This window comes from Thamnophis sirtalis, unplaced genomic scaffold (genome assembly GCF_051295495.1).
Source record: "Thamnophis sirtalis isolate CommonGarterSnake01/CBP01778 unplaced genomic scaffold, rThaSir2_p1.2 scaffold_9, whole genome shotgun sequence".
Classification (NCBI taxonomy): Eukaryota; Metazoa; Chordata; class Lepidosauria; order Squamata; family Natricidae; genus Thamnophis; species Thamnophis sirtalis.
In genome coordinates, this window is record NW_028261389.1 from 34,880,141 (window position 1) to 34,896,138 (window position 15,998).

Genomic DNA, 15,998 nt, shown 5'->3' on the forward strand with positions numbered 1-15,998 from the left:
AAAGAGAAATAAAGAAATAAAATGAATGAATGTTTTAGTAATTAAAACGCCTGAATCCTCACACTATTTTTCTGAAATAGTCCAGATTTATTTGCTAGCAATATACTTTTCATTCAAATCACCAGTCCCCTTCCAGTTTGCTGCCTTCTTTTTTATGAACACTATTGTATTTATATTTCCTTAGTGAGGTCAAAATATATCCATGGGTATTTGCAGGGGAGGGAACAAATGAATGCCATCCCATGATGGAGCCACTACAACTTAAGACTCGGGAGTCAAACTTTTTTCTCCCTTTGCTAAACCTGGCATGGCCAAGGCCAGCATGTGAGGCATCTGGCTTGTGGCTCGCAGTTTGACAGCTCTGACTTAAGAATTGCGTCAGTCATCAGCTTGCAAGTACTGTATATAAGGGCAACACTGATGTCACTATATATTGCCTCTTTGGCATAATTGTACTTCATTGTAGAGACTATACATACTACCTATGCTGAAAGTTATTTTTATAATTTCTACCATCTCAAAAAAACAAAATAACTCAACAGGTGCAGGCTAAGTGTGATCTTTTCTTTAGAGAAGGTTCCAAATTGGAAAGTAAAAGAAGTCATGGGATGAAATCAAGAGCAATTCAGTTTCCCTGACTTTTGCAGAGTTGCACTCAAAATAGCTTTAATGCAACATAGTGAAATATAAAATAAACATCTCATCTGTGATCCAAGTTTGGATTCTTTAAGAGTAACTCCAATATTACATTTTTATACTGAAAACATATGATTAATCATCTTACCTGATTTAGATTAAGATTGTTCTCAATGCTAAGAGGAATCAGATGTGGGAGCACCTTTCCTGCAAGTTGTTCTTTTGTAATTCCCAGCTTTTTGTGACTAAATGTACATTTGTAAATGCCTGTTATGAAATATTAATGGTTTAGCTATTTATCTTGTTATAATGAATCACAATCATATTTTACTCTGAGCACAAGACTAGTTTCAATTAAAGAATGGAAACTTTCATCTCACTATATATATGTGTGTATATATATATACATATATACATATATAGTTGCATACAAACATACCCTTGTGATCTCTAGGCTGGAATACTGCAATGTGCTCTACATGGGGCTGCCCTTGAGGAGCATCCGGCGACTTCAGCTAGTGCAGAACGCAGCCGCGCGAGTGATTGCGGGTGCACCTCGATTCACCCGCATAACACCTATCCTCCGCGAGCTGCGCTGGCTACCTGTCGATCTCCGGATGCGCTTCAAGGTGCTATTAGTCACCCATAAAGCCCTACATGGCAGTGGATCTGGATACTTGAGAGACCGCCTTCTGCCAATTACATCCCTGCGACCAATAAGATCTCATAGATTAGGCCTCCTCCGTATTCCATCGGCCAGCCAATGTCGGCTGGCAACTACAAGGAGGAGGGCCTTCTCAGCAGTAGCCCCGGCCCTTTGGAACGAGCTCCCCGTGGAGATCCGTACCCTCTCCACCGTCCAAGCCTTCCGCATAGCCTTGAAGAACTGGCTCGCCCGTCAGGCCTGGGGATAAGGATAGTTACCCCTCCCGAATGATGTATGTATGTTGCTTACTATTTTATTATATGTGTCTATCTAATGTCTGTATTCCCCCTTCCCGGTTTTGTGTGAGCCGCCCTGAGTCCCCTCAGGGAAAAGGGCGGCCTACAAATACTAATAAAACCATAAAAACCATAAAAAAACCATAAACCTCCCAGTCAGTCTACATGCTTCAAAAGAATAGAAACTGATACATAACATAAAGAACTATTTTTGTTAAAAAAAAGAATGAGTGCATACTTATTATTTATCTGCAGTTGCTTACAAAATCAAATAATACTATAGTGAATATGACAAGAACAGAAATTGGGCACACCTCCAAATTAATCATATTATTTTTCAGTTGTTAATAAGGTCCCAAAAGATGGTGACTCACTTGCTACAATTACCTAGGTAAAGATGAATACTCTGACACTTTTAACTTCTCAGGTTGTGAGTGTCCTATTTACTTTCAGCAACCATGATTTCCTCTCAACAGCTGTCTGTCTATTTGAGAATCAAGATAATTTATATTTATACAGCAGGGAAAATCTATTTAAAAAAATCTCTAAACACTTTCTGCTAACCATTTCAGTTGCAAGAAGTGTTATTCAGAAACAGAAGCTACATGTAGCTATTGAAGTCAAGGCAAGGAAGACAAAGGAAAATCTCTGCCAGAGCTGTTCCGAAGCTGGTAAGATCTAGAAAAATGAAACTCATAGATCACTATAAATAAACAACTGAAAAGTTTGGCTAATTCTAGAGTAGCTGACTAGAGCTTTTGCTTACATAACAAAGATCTATGTGTTCAAACAGATTTGCTAAAATTGGGACTTCCCATTTGATGCTGGCATTCAGTAATTTAGTATGTTTAGATTATTTCATAGGCTTTGAATTGTTTCATTGCATTGTACATTTGCCAATCTCAGTAATGACACTGGAGCCCAACTTGCTAATTCTTCTGGGCAAGAGACTGGTCTCTTAAACTATTACTAAACTGAGTTCCGAAGTACAGTATTTGGCCATATCTTTGAGTAAGAATGTAGAGAAGTATCTTTTCCAATAGCTAAGACTATAAAGTACTAGAATCCTATGGAGTTTTATAATCAGTGAAGAAAATGAATCTGGTAACAATCAATCATAAAGAACTTACAGAAAAGTAAGAAAAAGACTTTGACATGTACTTTGCAGTTCCAAGACTGGAATGTTACTGAAAACCTGCAAGGAAATAATCCATTGTATATAAGAAGATCTTCCTGAACCAGTAGATGTCTTCAAGAAAGAATGGAAAATCTTCCAGTAAGAAGAAATAGAAAGCTGGCTAGAGGTAATTTGGAAAGTTTTTCTGCCTGCCAAATGAGATATTACAAAATACTGATGGAAAAAGCAAAAAATTGTGGCAAAAAATCAGGAGGACCTTTTTATTAACATACACAAACGTTTCTAGCTGCAGCTGAATTCATCAGATGATTTTATGTACTGATTGATGTAGGATTTAAATCGTGGTCAACTGGAAAGTGGGTGGGTGGGAGGGAGATAGACTGGTTATGCTAATGCAGCTTAAAAGTGAGACAGATACAAAAATAATTTTGAATTTGTAAACAACTGCACATAAACATAATTGTGTTCAAATTTGCAGCAAGATTTCATGCTTAGCTCTGTACAAGACAGAGATTGGTGTTAATGTCTGTTCATTTAGGGATTCACTGAAACTTAAATTTGAGCAGGGCTTTCAAAACTGTTGCATGCAATTATAAATGTATAAACATGTTTTGTATTTCCTTTAATTTGATGGGAAACAAGATGGTGAAGTTGATTATTTTTTCAACGAGATATAATAATATGTTCCTGGGTAGCTAATATATATTGATACAAAGATTGAACTAAAAAGAGAATATTGGGAAACTAAACATGTTATACACCTCTGAGCCATATTATAAACATTTTTTTTTGAATCAGTATACTGAAAGTACTGTAGAGGTATTACGGTAGACAACACAAAAAAAATAAAAAGTTGTATTACCTAAGATTCCCATAAGGACTGCAGGTTCTTTGGAAGGAATTTGTTGCAAAAAAGGCAGAATATCATCAAGAACAAACCACTTATCCAAGTATTCCAAAATTTTTCCCAAGCAGACTAAGGAATTTACACGAACCTAATAAAAATATAAACAAATCCTCTCAACTTTTATGAACAAAGGTGATTGAAATTTCATAAACAAGCTATTTAATCACTTAAAACCTTTGTGTACATGGGATGCAATTCCTATATTTCCTTTCCAGACTTAAACAGTGTGGGGGTTTATGTACACAGAAGCAGTGAAAACTTATTCTTACACGGGAAGCTTCAAAGATAATATAATTTTAACAATTTGTTGCATGAAAAATATAGTAAACATTCTGCAGGTTTTTTTTAAAGTCAGACAGTCTACCTATTTACCTAATAGGAAGTAGGCAAATTCATTTGTTAATTAAATTATCTTATTGTGGGACTGCTCTAGGAGGTTACAAAAATAAAAATGAAGAAATGAAAATGGTATAAACAAACTAAAGTAAAATAACAGAATAAATAAATAATGAAAAAATAAGAACGTATCAATATAACAAAAAAATTGGATGGGTAGAGAACAGATGTGAAGTCTGTCATCAAACTAGCAGCCATTTCAACAGCAGCAACAATAACAATAATAATGTTTATTTACAAAATGCATATGCTATACAGATCCTTAATGGTTCAAGATGACTTACAAAAATACAAATCTATGTTAAATTAGATTTAATATCAAGTAACATTGTTCAAACTTAGAAGCAAAATACAAACAATTATAAAGAAGTCTGTATTAAAACTTACAGCAAGAGATGAAGTTTGTAAACATGCATTTTTAATTCTTGGTATCAATGAATTTTTCATTGAGGGATAGTCTATAAGGTTGGCAAATGTGGGAATTATATTTAAACAGAGTTCCTGCAAATAAAAAGACCACAATTGACATATAAAAATTGGATAAGGTTAGCTTTAAAAAATAATAATTGTCAAGTCATTGTTTTTAATTTCTGTTTACACTAAATGATTAATATTTTAAGACAAAATGTATACCTAGGTCAAAGGTAGGATGAAGGATGGAGTGTGGGAAGCATTGTGTAAAACATTTTGAGGTTGGATCACTCATCAGAATCGCAAACTTAGTTTGGAACAAGAAGCTCTATTCATTCCCGAAATAAGCTGATACTGAAATGGATCATTCTAATTAGAATGTTCAAAATGGCTTGCTTTTTAAACCAAATACTACCAGTAAAGTTGGAACGGTATGCTCTGACTTTGAAATGCTGTTGTGAAACTAGAACAGAGAGCATTTGAAAGTCGGAATGATACATTTAGGATCAGAACTTTTCAACCTCGAAACATTTTACACACTTCTAGAGAAAAGAATATTTATTTGTTCATCCTTCCTTTTGACCTGAAAAACAATCAGTTCATACAGTCAATATTGTAAGAAAAAGTGATATTCCAAAATTTAAAAAATGCAAAAATTAAAAAATTATCATACTGCTTTTTAAATATTTTTACTGCTTTTTAAGACCTTATTCTAAAGACTGATAGAAATACAAGAAATAAAGATCGGATAACAGCCTCTTTCAAAGATCCCAAATACATTTCAATTATAACAAAAGTTGAACAAAATATATGGTTGTCAGACCTGTATTTGAATTGATGGTGCTTCTAAGGCTCTATAAACCATTGGCAGAACACTGTTCTTTATTTCATCTGAAGGTGTTTTGGTTAGCAGTAGATCCATTTTTTGAAGAAATATTAAGAGAATCTGTTATGAAATGCAAATTTTAAAACATTACTTTCCCTTATTTTATTAATCAGACTAATATTTCAGAATAACTTTTAGTGTAACATTTGGTACCAATCTGTATTCAAATGTCAGTATATATAGCAAATATATTCACTTACCATGTTGCTAGCCTGGAAGCATGGAAAACAAGAACACCAATTTTAAAATAGAAATTACAAGTATGTACTTATTGGAATGTGTAGCAGAATGCAGTAAATCCACAAAACGTAATATGCTAGACCTAGAAACTAAGTCTGCTCACCTGGCAGAAATCTATTCCAGGGAATTCCATCTAGGATTCTGAAATAAACTATGGCTGGAACTTTACAGACTGAAAACATTTTATGAAGGTACAATTCTATCTTTTCTTTTCAGCATGTCAGTGTAATCTGACTTTAAGGCACATGTTTTTGTCACTATTTAATGGGAAATACAACAAGTTAAATAATAGGTAACAATAATAATGTTTAAGATACAAATGTACCTGGATTGGTTCCTGTTGTCTAAAGACAGGGCTGAGGTCAGGTAGAATTAGTTTAATGTATTCTTCTTTGGTACATTCCTCCGCAATGAGCAGAACATTAGGCAGAACAAAAGGTACCATGTCTGGATTTACAAATTCAGATGTTAAGCAAGGCAAAATTCTTTGCACTATAACACGCTGAAAGAAAATAGATACCTTACTTTTCAAAGACATAAGAAGATTTTTATAATTAACCTTAAATATTACAAATAAAAATGCAGCATTTTCAAAAATAATTTTATAACTGGTGCATCCTATAACTCTCTTTTGTAAAACATGTGAAATCAGCAACATTTATCAATCCAAAAGGAAATCGTTACAATGTATATTTCCCCAAAAGAAGTCATTACAATGCATATTTCATTTACAATATACAGCATTGTGCAGGCATTCATTAAGATATTTGGAAGTTGCTAACCTTAGGTAGTTTTGGTAAAACTTTTGGCAGTCCTTTGAAAAACTGTGATTTTTGAAGATTATCCCTTTGGAATAAAGAATCAAAGTACTGTAATGTCACTGCACCAACATCATCGAAGAATGGTATCTAAAAAAAAGATAAGAAATAGCATTTCATTTTAATTAAGATTAACAGGTTATTCAATGAATATTAAAGTGTCTGGGAGTGTCTGGGAGTAGACAGCATACAATTTAATAACAAATAAATGAAAAAAAAAATAAAGATAAAAATCGAACATCAAATAGACATTTTTCTTGATGTATTTCGTAAGTATCACTTATTTTTTAGGCAACTACAGATAGTCTCTAAAAAGATATTCTGCCAAAAAAAATATCCAGGGAATTACTGAGCATTGGCTCTGTTAATAAGAGAATAATAATCACTGACAGTCCAACCTCCCACAAACCAGGGTATTTTAACAAAACATTTTTAAACGCTATATTCATTGCCAATTGAAGACTTACGTTCTGCAGTTATTTCTATTTACTCACTTTAGTCATTTGGTCTGCATCTGGTCTGACTGCAGGAGTGACATTTAACAACAGTTTCACATGCTCACGGACATCGTCTGGGATGTTCTGAAGATTACTGGAATTCAACCGGCTAAGCTGTACAGAACACATGCCATTCATCATTAACAACAACAAAAAATTCCTGCCTATAATATGTGTACCGTGTTTCCCTGAAAATAAGACAGGGTCTTATTTTCTTTTGACCCCTGAAATAAGCACTTGGCCTTGTTTTCGGGGAGGTCTTATTATTTTTGAGGTGCAGGAGGCAGCGAGCGTGGTCACCTCATGGCTGCTGCTGTGTTGCAATATTTTCGCGGAGGGCTTATTTTTGGGGGAGGACTTATTTTACCACATGCTCAAAATCCCAATTGGGCTCATTATCTGGGGAGGTCTTATTTTCAGGGAAACCAGATATTATATAAAAATCTTTCGGTTTAGAATCTCAGCATAAACAATATACATTTTCATGCTCACAAATCAAATCTAGTATCTGAAACCAGACATTATAAATCAATACAGGTAGTCCTTGAGATACAACCATAATGGAGCCTGCCCATTATGGTTGCATGTCAGTGATCTTTAAGCAAAAGAGCCTCATTTACCTCCCTGCGTCCCATCAGATCGCATAGAGTTGGCCTCCTCCGTATTCCATCTGCCAGTCAGTGCCGACTGGCGACTACTCGGAGGAGAGCCTTCTCTGTTGCGGCTCCGACACTATGGAACAATCTCCCCGTGGAGATTCGTACCCTCACCACCGTCCAGGCCTTCCGCACAGCCCTCAAGAACTGGCTAGCCCGTCAGGCCTGGGGATAATCTTATTTTCGCCCCTCCCGAATGCTGAGTGAATGTTGAGTTTTATTGTCTAATTTACTTTGTGCACATTTCTTTTTGGTATTGTCCTACACTCCCCTTCCTTTTTTTATTGTAAGCCGCCCTGAGTCCCCTCAGGGAAAAGGGCGGCCTATAAATAAATAAATCTGAATCTGAATCTGAATTTAGCCATCCCACACCCTTGTCTCCCTGATGCAGCTATTAAACAAAGCTGAAGGTTGTTAAATGGAGCACATGGTGCCTCAGGTGGAGGAGGTTCTGGGAGGCCTATGCAGGCCCAGAATCATCTGTCCTGTACCTCCCATGGTTACTCAACCCCCCTGAAGCAACCCATGTTCAGCTTCTCATCCCATGGGGTTCCCACAATCCTTCACCCTTCTTCCCACCCAGCATGTAATGGAAATCATGCTAGCTGGAACTTGCAAGCCTCCAGCTGGAACTTGCAAGCCTCCAGCTGCCTTCCCACCCAGCAAGGACATGGAGATCAGGCTGAATAGCGTTTGCAATCTTCAACATGCAAGGGGAGATCAATTCATCCAGAGCTTGGAAACCTCAATTGAACAATGGGAAATCCCACCCAAGGACATGCAGGACTCTTGCTTGCTCACCAGTGCCCAACTTACCTTTTTGTTTTTTTGTATCTTCAGAAAGAGACACCTGGCCCAATATAGCATCAGTTTCTTATAACCCCAGACTTGTGGCAAACTCTTATGCTATTTTGCAACAGATTCTATTCTCACAATAGAGTTTTGTTTTAAGGAGGCTCCACTTTTTAAGGACATTCATTTTTTTGTGGAATTTATGGAGCCTCCTTAAAAAGGGAAATCCCTACAGATTTGCAAGAATAACACCTGTTTTGCCAGGAGGCTGTCCGTAAGAAAGCTGATCCTATATTAGCCTAGGTGCCACTCTCAGAAGCTGAAAAAACAGAAAGATGAGTATTGCTGGGCTGTGAAGCATGTTGAGTCCTGAAAGTCCTTGAGTGGGAAGGAAGCTGTCAAGCACCAGACAGCTGATCTCCTCTTGCTTGCTGAGTGGGAAGATCGCTAGTGATAGCTTGCAAACTCCAGTTGACTTGCATCCACTTACAGCCAGCCTGATTTTCCTTGGGTGAATGAGTGGCTGCAAGGATCCAGCAGGGTGGATGAATTCTGCACCATCCCTGCATTCAGCCATAAGGGCAAACAATGGCAAGGGTGCTGCAGCAATCATAACTTTGAAACCAGGTTATAAGTAACTTTTGGAGAGTCTGTTGCAACTTCAAAAAGTTGGTAAGCAACTAGTCATAAATTGAGGACTACCTATATTTGAAAATACATATTAATAGATTTAAATGTACCTGATCCAGCTGTCTGCTGAAGCTTTTATATATATCTTGTTTGTTCACCTCAAAAATTGGCTTCCCATTATTAAATATAGCAAATATAATTGCCCCTAAAGAATACATGTCACTAGCTGTTTCACAGCTTACTGAAAGGATGTATTCTGGTGCCAAATATTGAGGATTTGGAAGACATAAAGATGGTAAATTTGGATCCCATTCTTTAGAAGAGAATTTGGGCTGCAATAAGAAATGTAGTGAGGTCATATATTTTGAAACAATAAAATTTAAATCAAATTTACTCTAGCCAAGAAATATTAACATTCAAAAGTACTACCTTAACTACTTATCTATGTTTTTAATAGATATATTGCCATTTTAATTGAAATTCATTTAATTTTTTGATGCACATTTTTAATATTACGTGAAAAAAGCAAAACTTTTCTTCATAAGAACATATAGCAGATATTAAAAATATAGCATCCTACTTAATTTTAGGGTTGTTAGATACCTAATGGACAAGGGAGAATAAGCTTCAACCATGGCAAGAGCAAGTTGGTGTGGATTTTAAGGCCCTTTTCCTCTGGGGATTTTCCATCCTTAATTCTGTATGGGGGTGCATTTGGGAATCCTCTTGGGACTCTCAGGTCCTGCTTGAAGAACAGGTGACAGTCATGGCCAGGGGGGCATTAGCACAGGTTTGCCTTGTACATCAATTGTGGCCATTTCTGGATTCGAAGACCCTGCTTATAGTGACTCATGCCTCATGGATGTAGTGGTACGGTGTAGTGTTTGGTATTTCCTGTTATTACTATGATACCAGTGTTCTATGAGCTGGCAAAAGGCTGTCATTATCTATAAAACCTCCATGGCACATGACAGGCAATCTGTAGGACTGTTTTCTATTTTTTTTTTTTTGACTCACCAGATCTAGTAGACAGATATGCCCCATGCTCCTATCAAACAATGCCATCTTGCAATAGTGGTGAATATCTGTCATCTTGTTGGACCCCAACCCTCTTAGCCTTTCACCAACTAATGAAAACCTGGCTGTTTCCCCATGCATTTTTGTATAGATGAGTCGTTACTACTGATTGTGACTGAGGCTATTGTTTATTCTTGGGCACTAGGCAATTGTGTGCAGTAGGGTTTTGCGTTTTTATTTTATAGACTATCAAAGTCACTTTTGGGAGTTGGGGACTATATAAATAATATAAAATAAATAAATAAATAATTCACTAGCCTGTCCTCCATAATCTCTTCAAAATCCATAAAATCTTAATTTGTACTAAAAAGTACAAACCACAAATCTTATACAAAATTTTCATCTATGATAATATCATGTGTTTGTCTATCTGGGAAAGTAAAGAAACTACCATATTTTTCAGAGTATAAGACGCACCTTTTTCCCTCAAAAAAGAGGCTGAAAATCTGGGTGCATCTTATACACTGAATACAGCATTTTATGCCTCCTGAAACCCCGCCCCTTCACCAAAATGGCTGTGCATAGCCTTTAGGAGGCTTGCAAAGTGCTCCTGGGGGCTAGGGAGGGCAGAAATGAGCAAAAAGCGGGCTGTTTGTTTGCTCAATTTTGCTCCCCCAGCCCTCCAGAACACTTTGCAAGCCTCCTAAAGGCTATGCATGCCAAAAAATTTTGACAAAAAACTGGCTCGTTTTTGCAAAAAACGGGCCATTACCAATGTTCCCTCTAATTTTTTTTCAGTGTGCGCGGAAAAGTATAGTGTTTTCATGTCTGAGCACCTGAATTTTTTTCACAGATGTTTCACAAAGCAATTGATTTATAGGATCCAAATTGGAATGGAGAAAAATGGTTTTGTGCATGCGTGCGTGCGTGTGTGTGTGTTTGTGTGTATTTGAGTGAGCGAGGGATCTGGTAAGGGAACTGCGCCTATTTAGAAAAGGTAAATTATTGCAAACATGATCAGTCGAAGATAAGTATGGGGACAGGTTGGGTGGTAGAGAGAAAGTGATAAAAGAGTGGGAGAGAGGAAGAAAAAAGAGGGAAGAGAGACAGAAAGAGACAGAGAAGGAGAGAGAAAGTGACGGAAGAGTGGGAAAGAAGGAGAGTGAAAAGAGAAAGGGTGAGAGAAACAGAAAGAGACAAAGAGCAGAGAGAAGGGAGGAGAGAGAAAGTGACAGAAGAATGGAAAAGGAGAGAAAGATAAGAGAGACAAAGAGAAAGGATGAGAGAGACAGAAAGAGACAAAGAGGAGAGAGAAGGGAGAAGGAGAGAGAACGTGAAGGAAGAATGGAAAATAAGGAGAAAGAGAAGAGAGACAAAGAGAAAGAGGATGAGAGACATACAGAGAGAAGAGAGGAAGAAGAAAGAGTAAGAGAGAACATCTCATTTCAACCCTGAGGTGCAAATATTCTCTTTGATTGGTAATTTTATTTGTCCATTTACTATACAATACTCTCATTTCTCCTTAAGTTCATCAAGAATTCCCTTCTTTTGATTGAATTTATCACAATACCTTGAGAGCAACTTCAGCATAGCTTTACAGCTATTTAAAATATATAGTAATTTAGGTCAGGTTTTCAGAACATTAGTCTATTTATGTCACTAAGTGCAAAGAAACAGAATTCAAAAAGTTGGGTTCCCTTTTTGTAATTGCCTATTGTCTGCTTAATTTTCTACCTACATTTTTGATAACTGATATTCACTGTTGACCCAAGAAGCCCATCGTAGAAAGAAACCATCCCTATGAACTTTGTTGGGTTTCCATGGAATGAAGTTTGATCTTTTTATCAACCATACAGTAGCATATTCTTTCTAAGGAGGATATAATCAAGATAGTCCATAATTGCCTATCAATCTAACAGTATGGCAATTGACAATCTCTTCATATTTCAACTCTAACTCTTTCAGTCTTAAAGGTTTGGTGAGGAGAAATCCAAAAATTCTTTTAAAGAGGAAAAAAATGCTTGCACAATTGCATCCATGGAGATATGTATATACACAACATAGAGAGAAACAAACTTAACAAAGTGCTAAGTCTGCCCACTAACCAACACACACTCTCTCTCTCTCTTTCTCTCTCTCTCGCGTGTGTATCCCTCCTTCCTTCAGCCCAACACTCTCACTGGCACCCCGGCCAGACGAGACGGACTGCAGAGGGTGTCCTTGAGTCTAGGGCAGCGAGTCATTCGATGGGAAACTTGCCTCTTGGAAGGAATGACCCGGCTTGGCTCCCGCTTTCAATCTACCACCCAACGACCGAACGGAGAAGTGAAGAGGCAGGAGAGACGAAGCGGGAGCCAAGCCAGGTCATTCCTTCCAAGAGGCAACTTTCCCATCGAATGACTCGCTGCCCTAGACTCGAGGAGACCCTCTGCAGTCCTTCTCGTCTGCCCAGGATGCCAGCACGAGTGTTGGGCTGAAGGAAGGAGGGATACACACGCTCCCTCTCTCACAAATGGCAAATCCGAGCAGCCGCTGCTGGGAGCCGACCCATGCCTTTTCCCAACCCCCACACCCCTTCGCTCAACTACTTTATGCCTTGTGGACCTAGAACTGATTGCTGTCTCCAGGCTGGCTCTCCTCTCCTATTATTGTGGAAGGCGTGTTTTGTTGCCACGTGCACAGCCGCACAGCTTAGAGGGAACATTGGCCATTTCTTGCTTGTTTTTGCCCCCCCTGTCCCCCAGGAGCACTCTACAAGCCTCCTAAAGACTATTAATGCCCTTTTTTGGGGGGGAAATCCTGGGCCCATTTTCATGAAAAACGGACCATTTTTCGGAGGTCTGCAGAGTGCAAAAACTTTTTTTTAAAAAATTTGCCTCTTCAAAATCTTGGTGCGTCTTCTACTCCGATGCGTCTTATACTCCAAAAATACGGTATCATGTATTGACTCATTGTAAACTTTTAAAACTTTAAAATCAGCTAAGTATTAGACTCTTAGTTTTTTCAGCTGGGCTTTATTTAAGAAAAATAACACATTAAACAATTTATTACCTCTTGTTCAGATGGATTTATTGATTGAATGCAGAAGTCAAATCCCATAATTTTCCATGCACCGCTTTTATTCAAAATTATGTTTTCAGGAGTAAGGTTGCCATGGACCATTTTCACACTGCTGTGTAGAAATGACAAGCCTTCTGAAACCTGTTGGGAAGGACAAATTATATTTTTGTGATGTCTTTTTTCCCCAATTTCCTGAAACTTACTTATTATGATGGATTATATTTTTGCTTGCAACCACCATCTCAATACTCCACACAATGTAAGTCAGCAAAACATACTTGCTTATCCAATCAATTGTAATTAGGTCTTTAAGCCCTTCTTATGCATGAGAATTTTTTTGCACAATTTACACAAGAACAACTATTCTAGAACACAGAGAGTAGGATTCACATGACCAATATATCTGAACAAGATAATCTGTTGAGGAGTTCCAGATTAAGAACCAAAAGCAGCCAAGGACTGAAGTTTTTAATTATCTAAAATGTGTGAATTCACTTGCAGATTATTTTACAACATGCAAGGAATTGATATACAAATTTATTATAATTTTTATTGTAAACACTACTTTTATTGTTTTCTTTCTGTCGAAGGAAAATAATGTAAAAGGTGTTCAAAAATAGAACACAGTATCCAAAATGTTGCAATATCCTTTTCTTCAAATATGTTTACTTTCATATCTTTAGTCATATAATGGTCCTCTTGTCTTCAAGTCTGGTAAAATTATAATACATTTACCCATTTATAAACACACAAAATTTTGAATGGACTACAGTTATAAATAATAAAGTTATAAGTCAATGTATACCTGAAGTAAGCCATATTTCGTTTCCACATCATACAAGTTATATTCTTTGATGTCAGATGGTAAGGGTGAAGGAAGATTCTCCCAGTTACCCAATATATTAGCCAAACTTGCACTAACTGGTTCTGTACAAAATGCTAGACAATCTCTAAAAGAAAACAAGGATAGTTTTACTAAACACTCAAAACATTCAATTTTTAAAAACAGATAGGTATACTAATGCAGGTAGTTTATAGGTTGTATAGCACACTGGCATCTGGAAAATTCACAGCATTATGATAAGTGAATATATTTCAATTTGTAATCTTAACGGCAAGTACCAAAATCCCAACTACACAAATCACCATTATTTTGCAAGAATCAACACCAGTTAAAATCCTTTAAAGCTTCTCAGAATTACTGGGGGGAAAAGAAAATGAAATGAAATTTCTGAATATTTTAAATAGATCCCTTTGATTTTTCCTTATAAGAATCTCTTGCATTCATAAAATGCAAACTGAATTAAATGCATATATTTCATCACCCATTATACCCAGGGTATAAAATATTTGAAAAGTATTTAAAATATGGGTATAAGTTGTAAATCCTTGCTTTATTTAAAACTCTATGTAAGTATTTGAAAAAGAATTCATTTTTTTACAATTCTATATTCTATACTGCACTTTGGTGATCAATTTTCAAAATTCATCAGAATCCAATAATTAGACTGTTTTGACTTTGAATCTATTATTATTTTAGCATCAGAATTTTTTACCGGGATTCTTCTAGTGGATGCTGCACAGTTAGCAGCCGAGGATGTCGAAGTCTTGTCAACTGCTGAACTCCACGTTTTAAGCAATCAATAATTTGATCCTTCTCAAATTTCTGATATTTATCCATAAGTTTTTTATCAAATACAAAGACTGCCACTTCCTAAACATAAGGTATACAAGTGTAATTAATGAACCATTTATATGTTATGTATATCTTACTAAAGAAAACTACATATTTAATATTTTATTTTAAAATAATTCTACTTGATGTCTTTTAATTGAAAACAAGTCATTTCACCACTGTTAGAGAATTGCCATCTTGTACCGGTGGTCTTCAACTTACAACCACAATTGGGACTGGAACATCTGTTGCTAAGCAAGACACATATTATGAGTCATGCCCAATTTTATAATTTCTTTTGCCACAGTTAATCAAAACAATGCAGGTTTTTAAGTGAATTATGCAGTTGTTAAGTGAATCATGTTAAGCAGATCTAGCACTTGCCATTGACTTTGCTTGTTGGAAGTTGGTTAGGAAGGTCACAAATGGTAATGATGTGATCCTGGGATGCTGTAACTAGTATACACATGTTGATTGTCAACTGCCCAAATTTTGATCATGTGACCACAGGAATTCTGCGACAGTTTATAAGTACAAGAACCAGTCATAAGTAATCTTTTTCAGCACTGTTGTAACTTTGAATGGTTATTAAATGAATGGCTGTAAGTTGAGGACAACCTATATATAAATCACACTTAAACTACTATATCTATTCAGAATTTTCAAGCTATGTCTTATGTAAAAAATAAGCTTTATGTTCAGGCACCTGATTCTGTCATATTCTCTTTTCATGTGACAGAAACAGTTTATTAAAAGTAGTTTTTTAACTCTATTACATAGTGGTGCTGAAAAATTCACTGGAATTACTGGAACACAGTAAGTACAATAGAACAATTTTCTGATAAACTACTTCCATTCTTGAATCACAAAATCATTTGGCCACAGAAGCAAACAATGGCACCAACATCAATAGCCACCATAAAACAATACTCTACTTAGCACATCAATTACAATGTGCAGGAATTTCATGGAGGTGGTCAAGTATTAAAGAGACAGTGGATAGGAGGGAGGGGGGCAGAAAGTATGCTTTTCAATAAAGGACTGGAAAGAGTTCAGTATGTAAATAAATACACATATACAAAGAGATAGCATGTTTCAATATACTTTTCCTGGTAATATTTAACATATTTTATCCCAGAAATATTTACTGAGTCTAGATCTCTTCATTTTAGATTTCTTTGGCCACATACCACACGTTTATTAGGACATGAGATACACAATAGAATCATAGTAGTCACTACAAAAACTCTTAATCACAGAGACAAAATATAAATTAGTGAATTTTTAGCTTGGCTGT

General features: G+C 36.4%; 1 protein-coding gene across 2 annotated transcripts in view; it reads right to left on the minus strand.

Moving 5' to 3' along the window:
* Positions 1-15,998, minus strand: part of SCYL2 (SCY1 like pseudokinase 2) — a 34,157-nt gene that overhangs the window by 11,834 nt on the left and 6,325 nt on the right. The window contains exons 3-14 of one of the 2 annotated variants that reach the window (XM_014064722.2): positions 14,583-14,740; positions 13,832-13,976; positions 13,018-13,167; positions 9,060-9,281; positions 6,869-6,985; positions 6,339-6,464; positions 5,882-6,058; positions 5,517-5,528; positions 5,254-5,376; positions 4,407-4,520; positions 3,579-3,711; positions 785-903 (exon numbers count right to left, since the gene is read on the minus strand). In XM_014064722.2, the coding sequence (XP_013920197.1) occupies positions 785-903; positions 3,579-3,711; positions 4,407-4,520; positions 5,254-5,376; positions 5,517-5,528; positions 5,882-6,058; positions 6,339-6,464; positions 6,869-6,985; positions 9,060-9,281; positions 13,018-13,167; positions 13,832-13,976; positions 14,583-14,740 (1,596 nt within the window). The remainder of the gene's footprint in view (positions 1-784; positions 904-3,578; positions 3,712-4,406; positions 4,521-5,253; positions 5,377-5,516; positions 5,529-5,881; positions 6,059-6,338; positions 6,465-6,868; positions 6,986-9,059; positions 9,282-13,017; positions 13,168-13,831; positions 13,977-14,582; positions 14,741-15,998) is intronic. The other variant, XM_014064723.2, reaches the window with a different exon arrangement.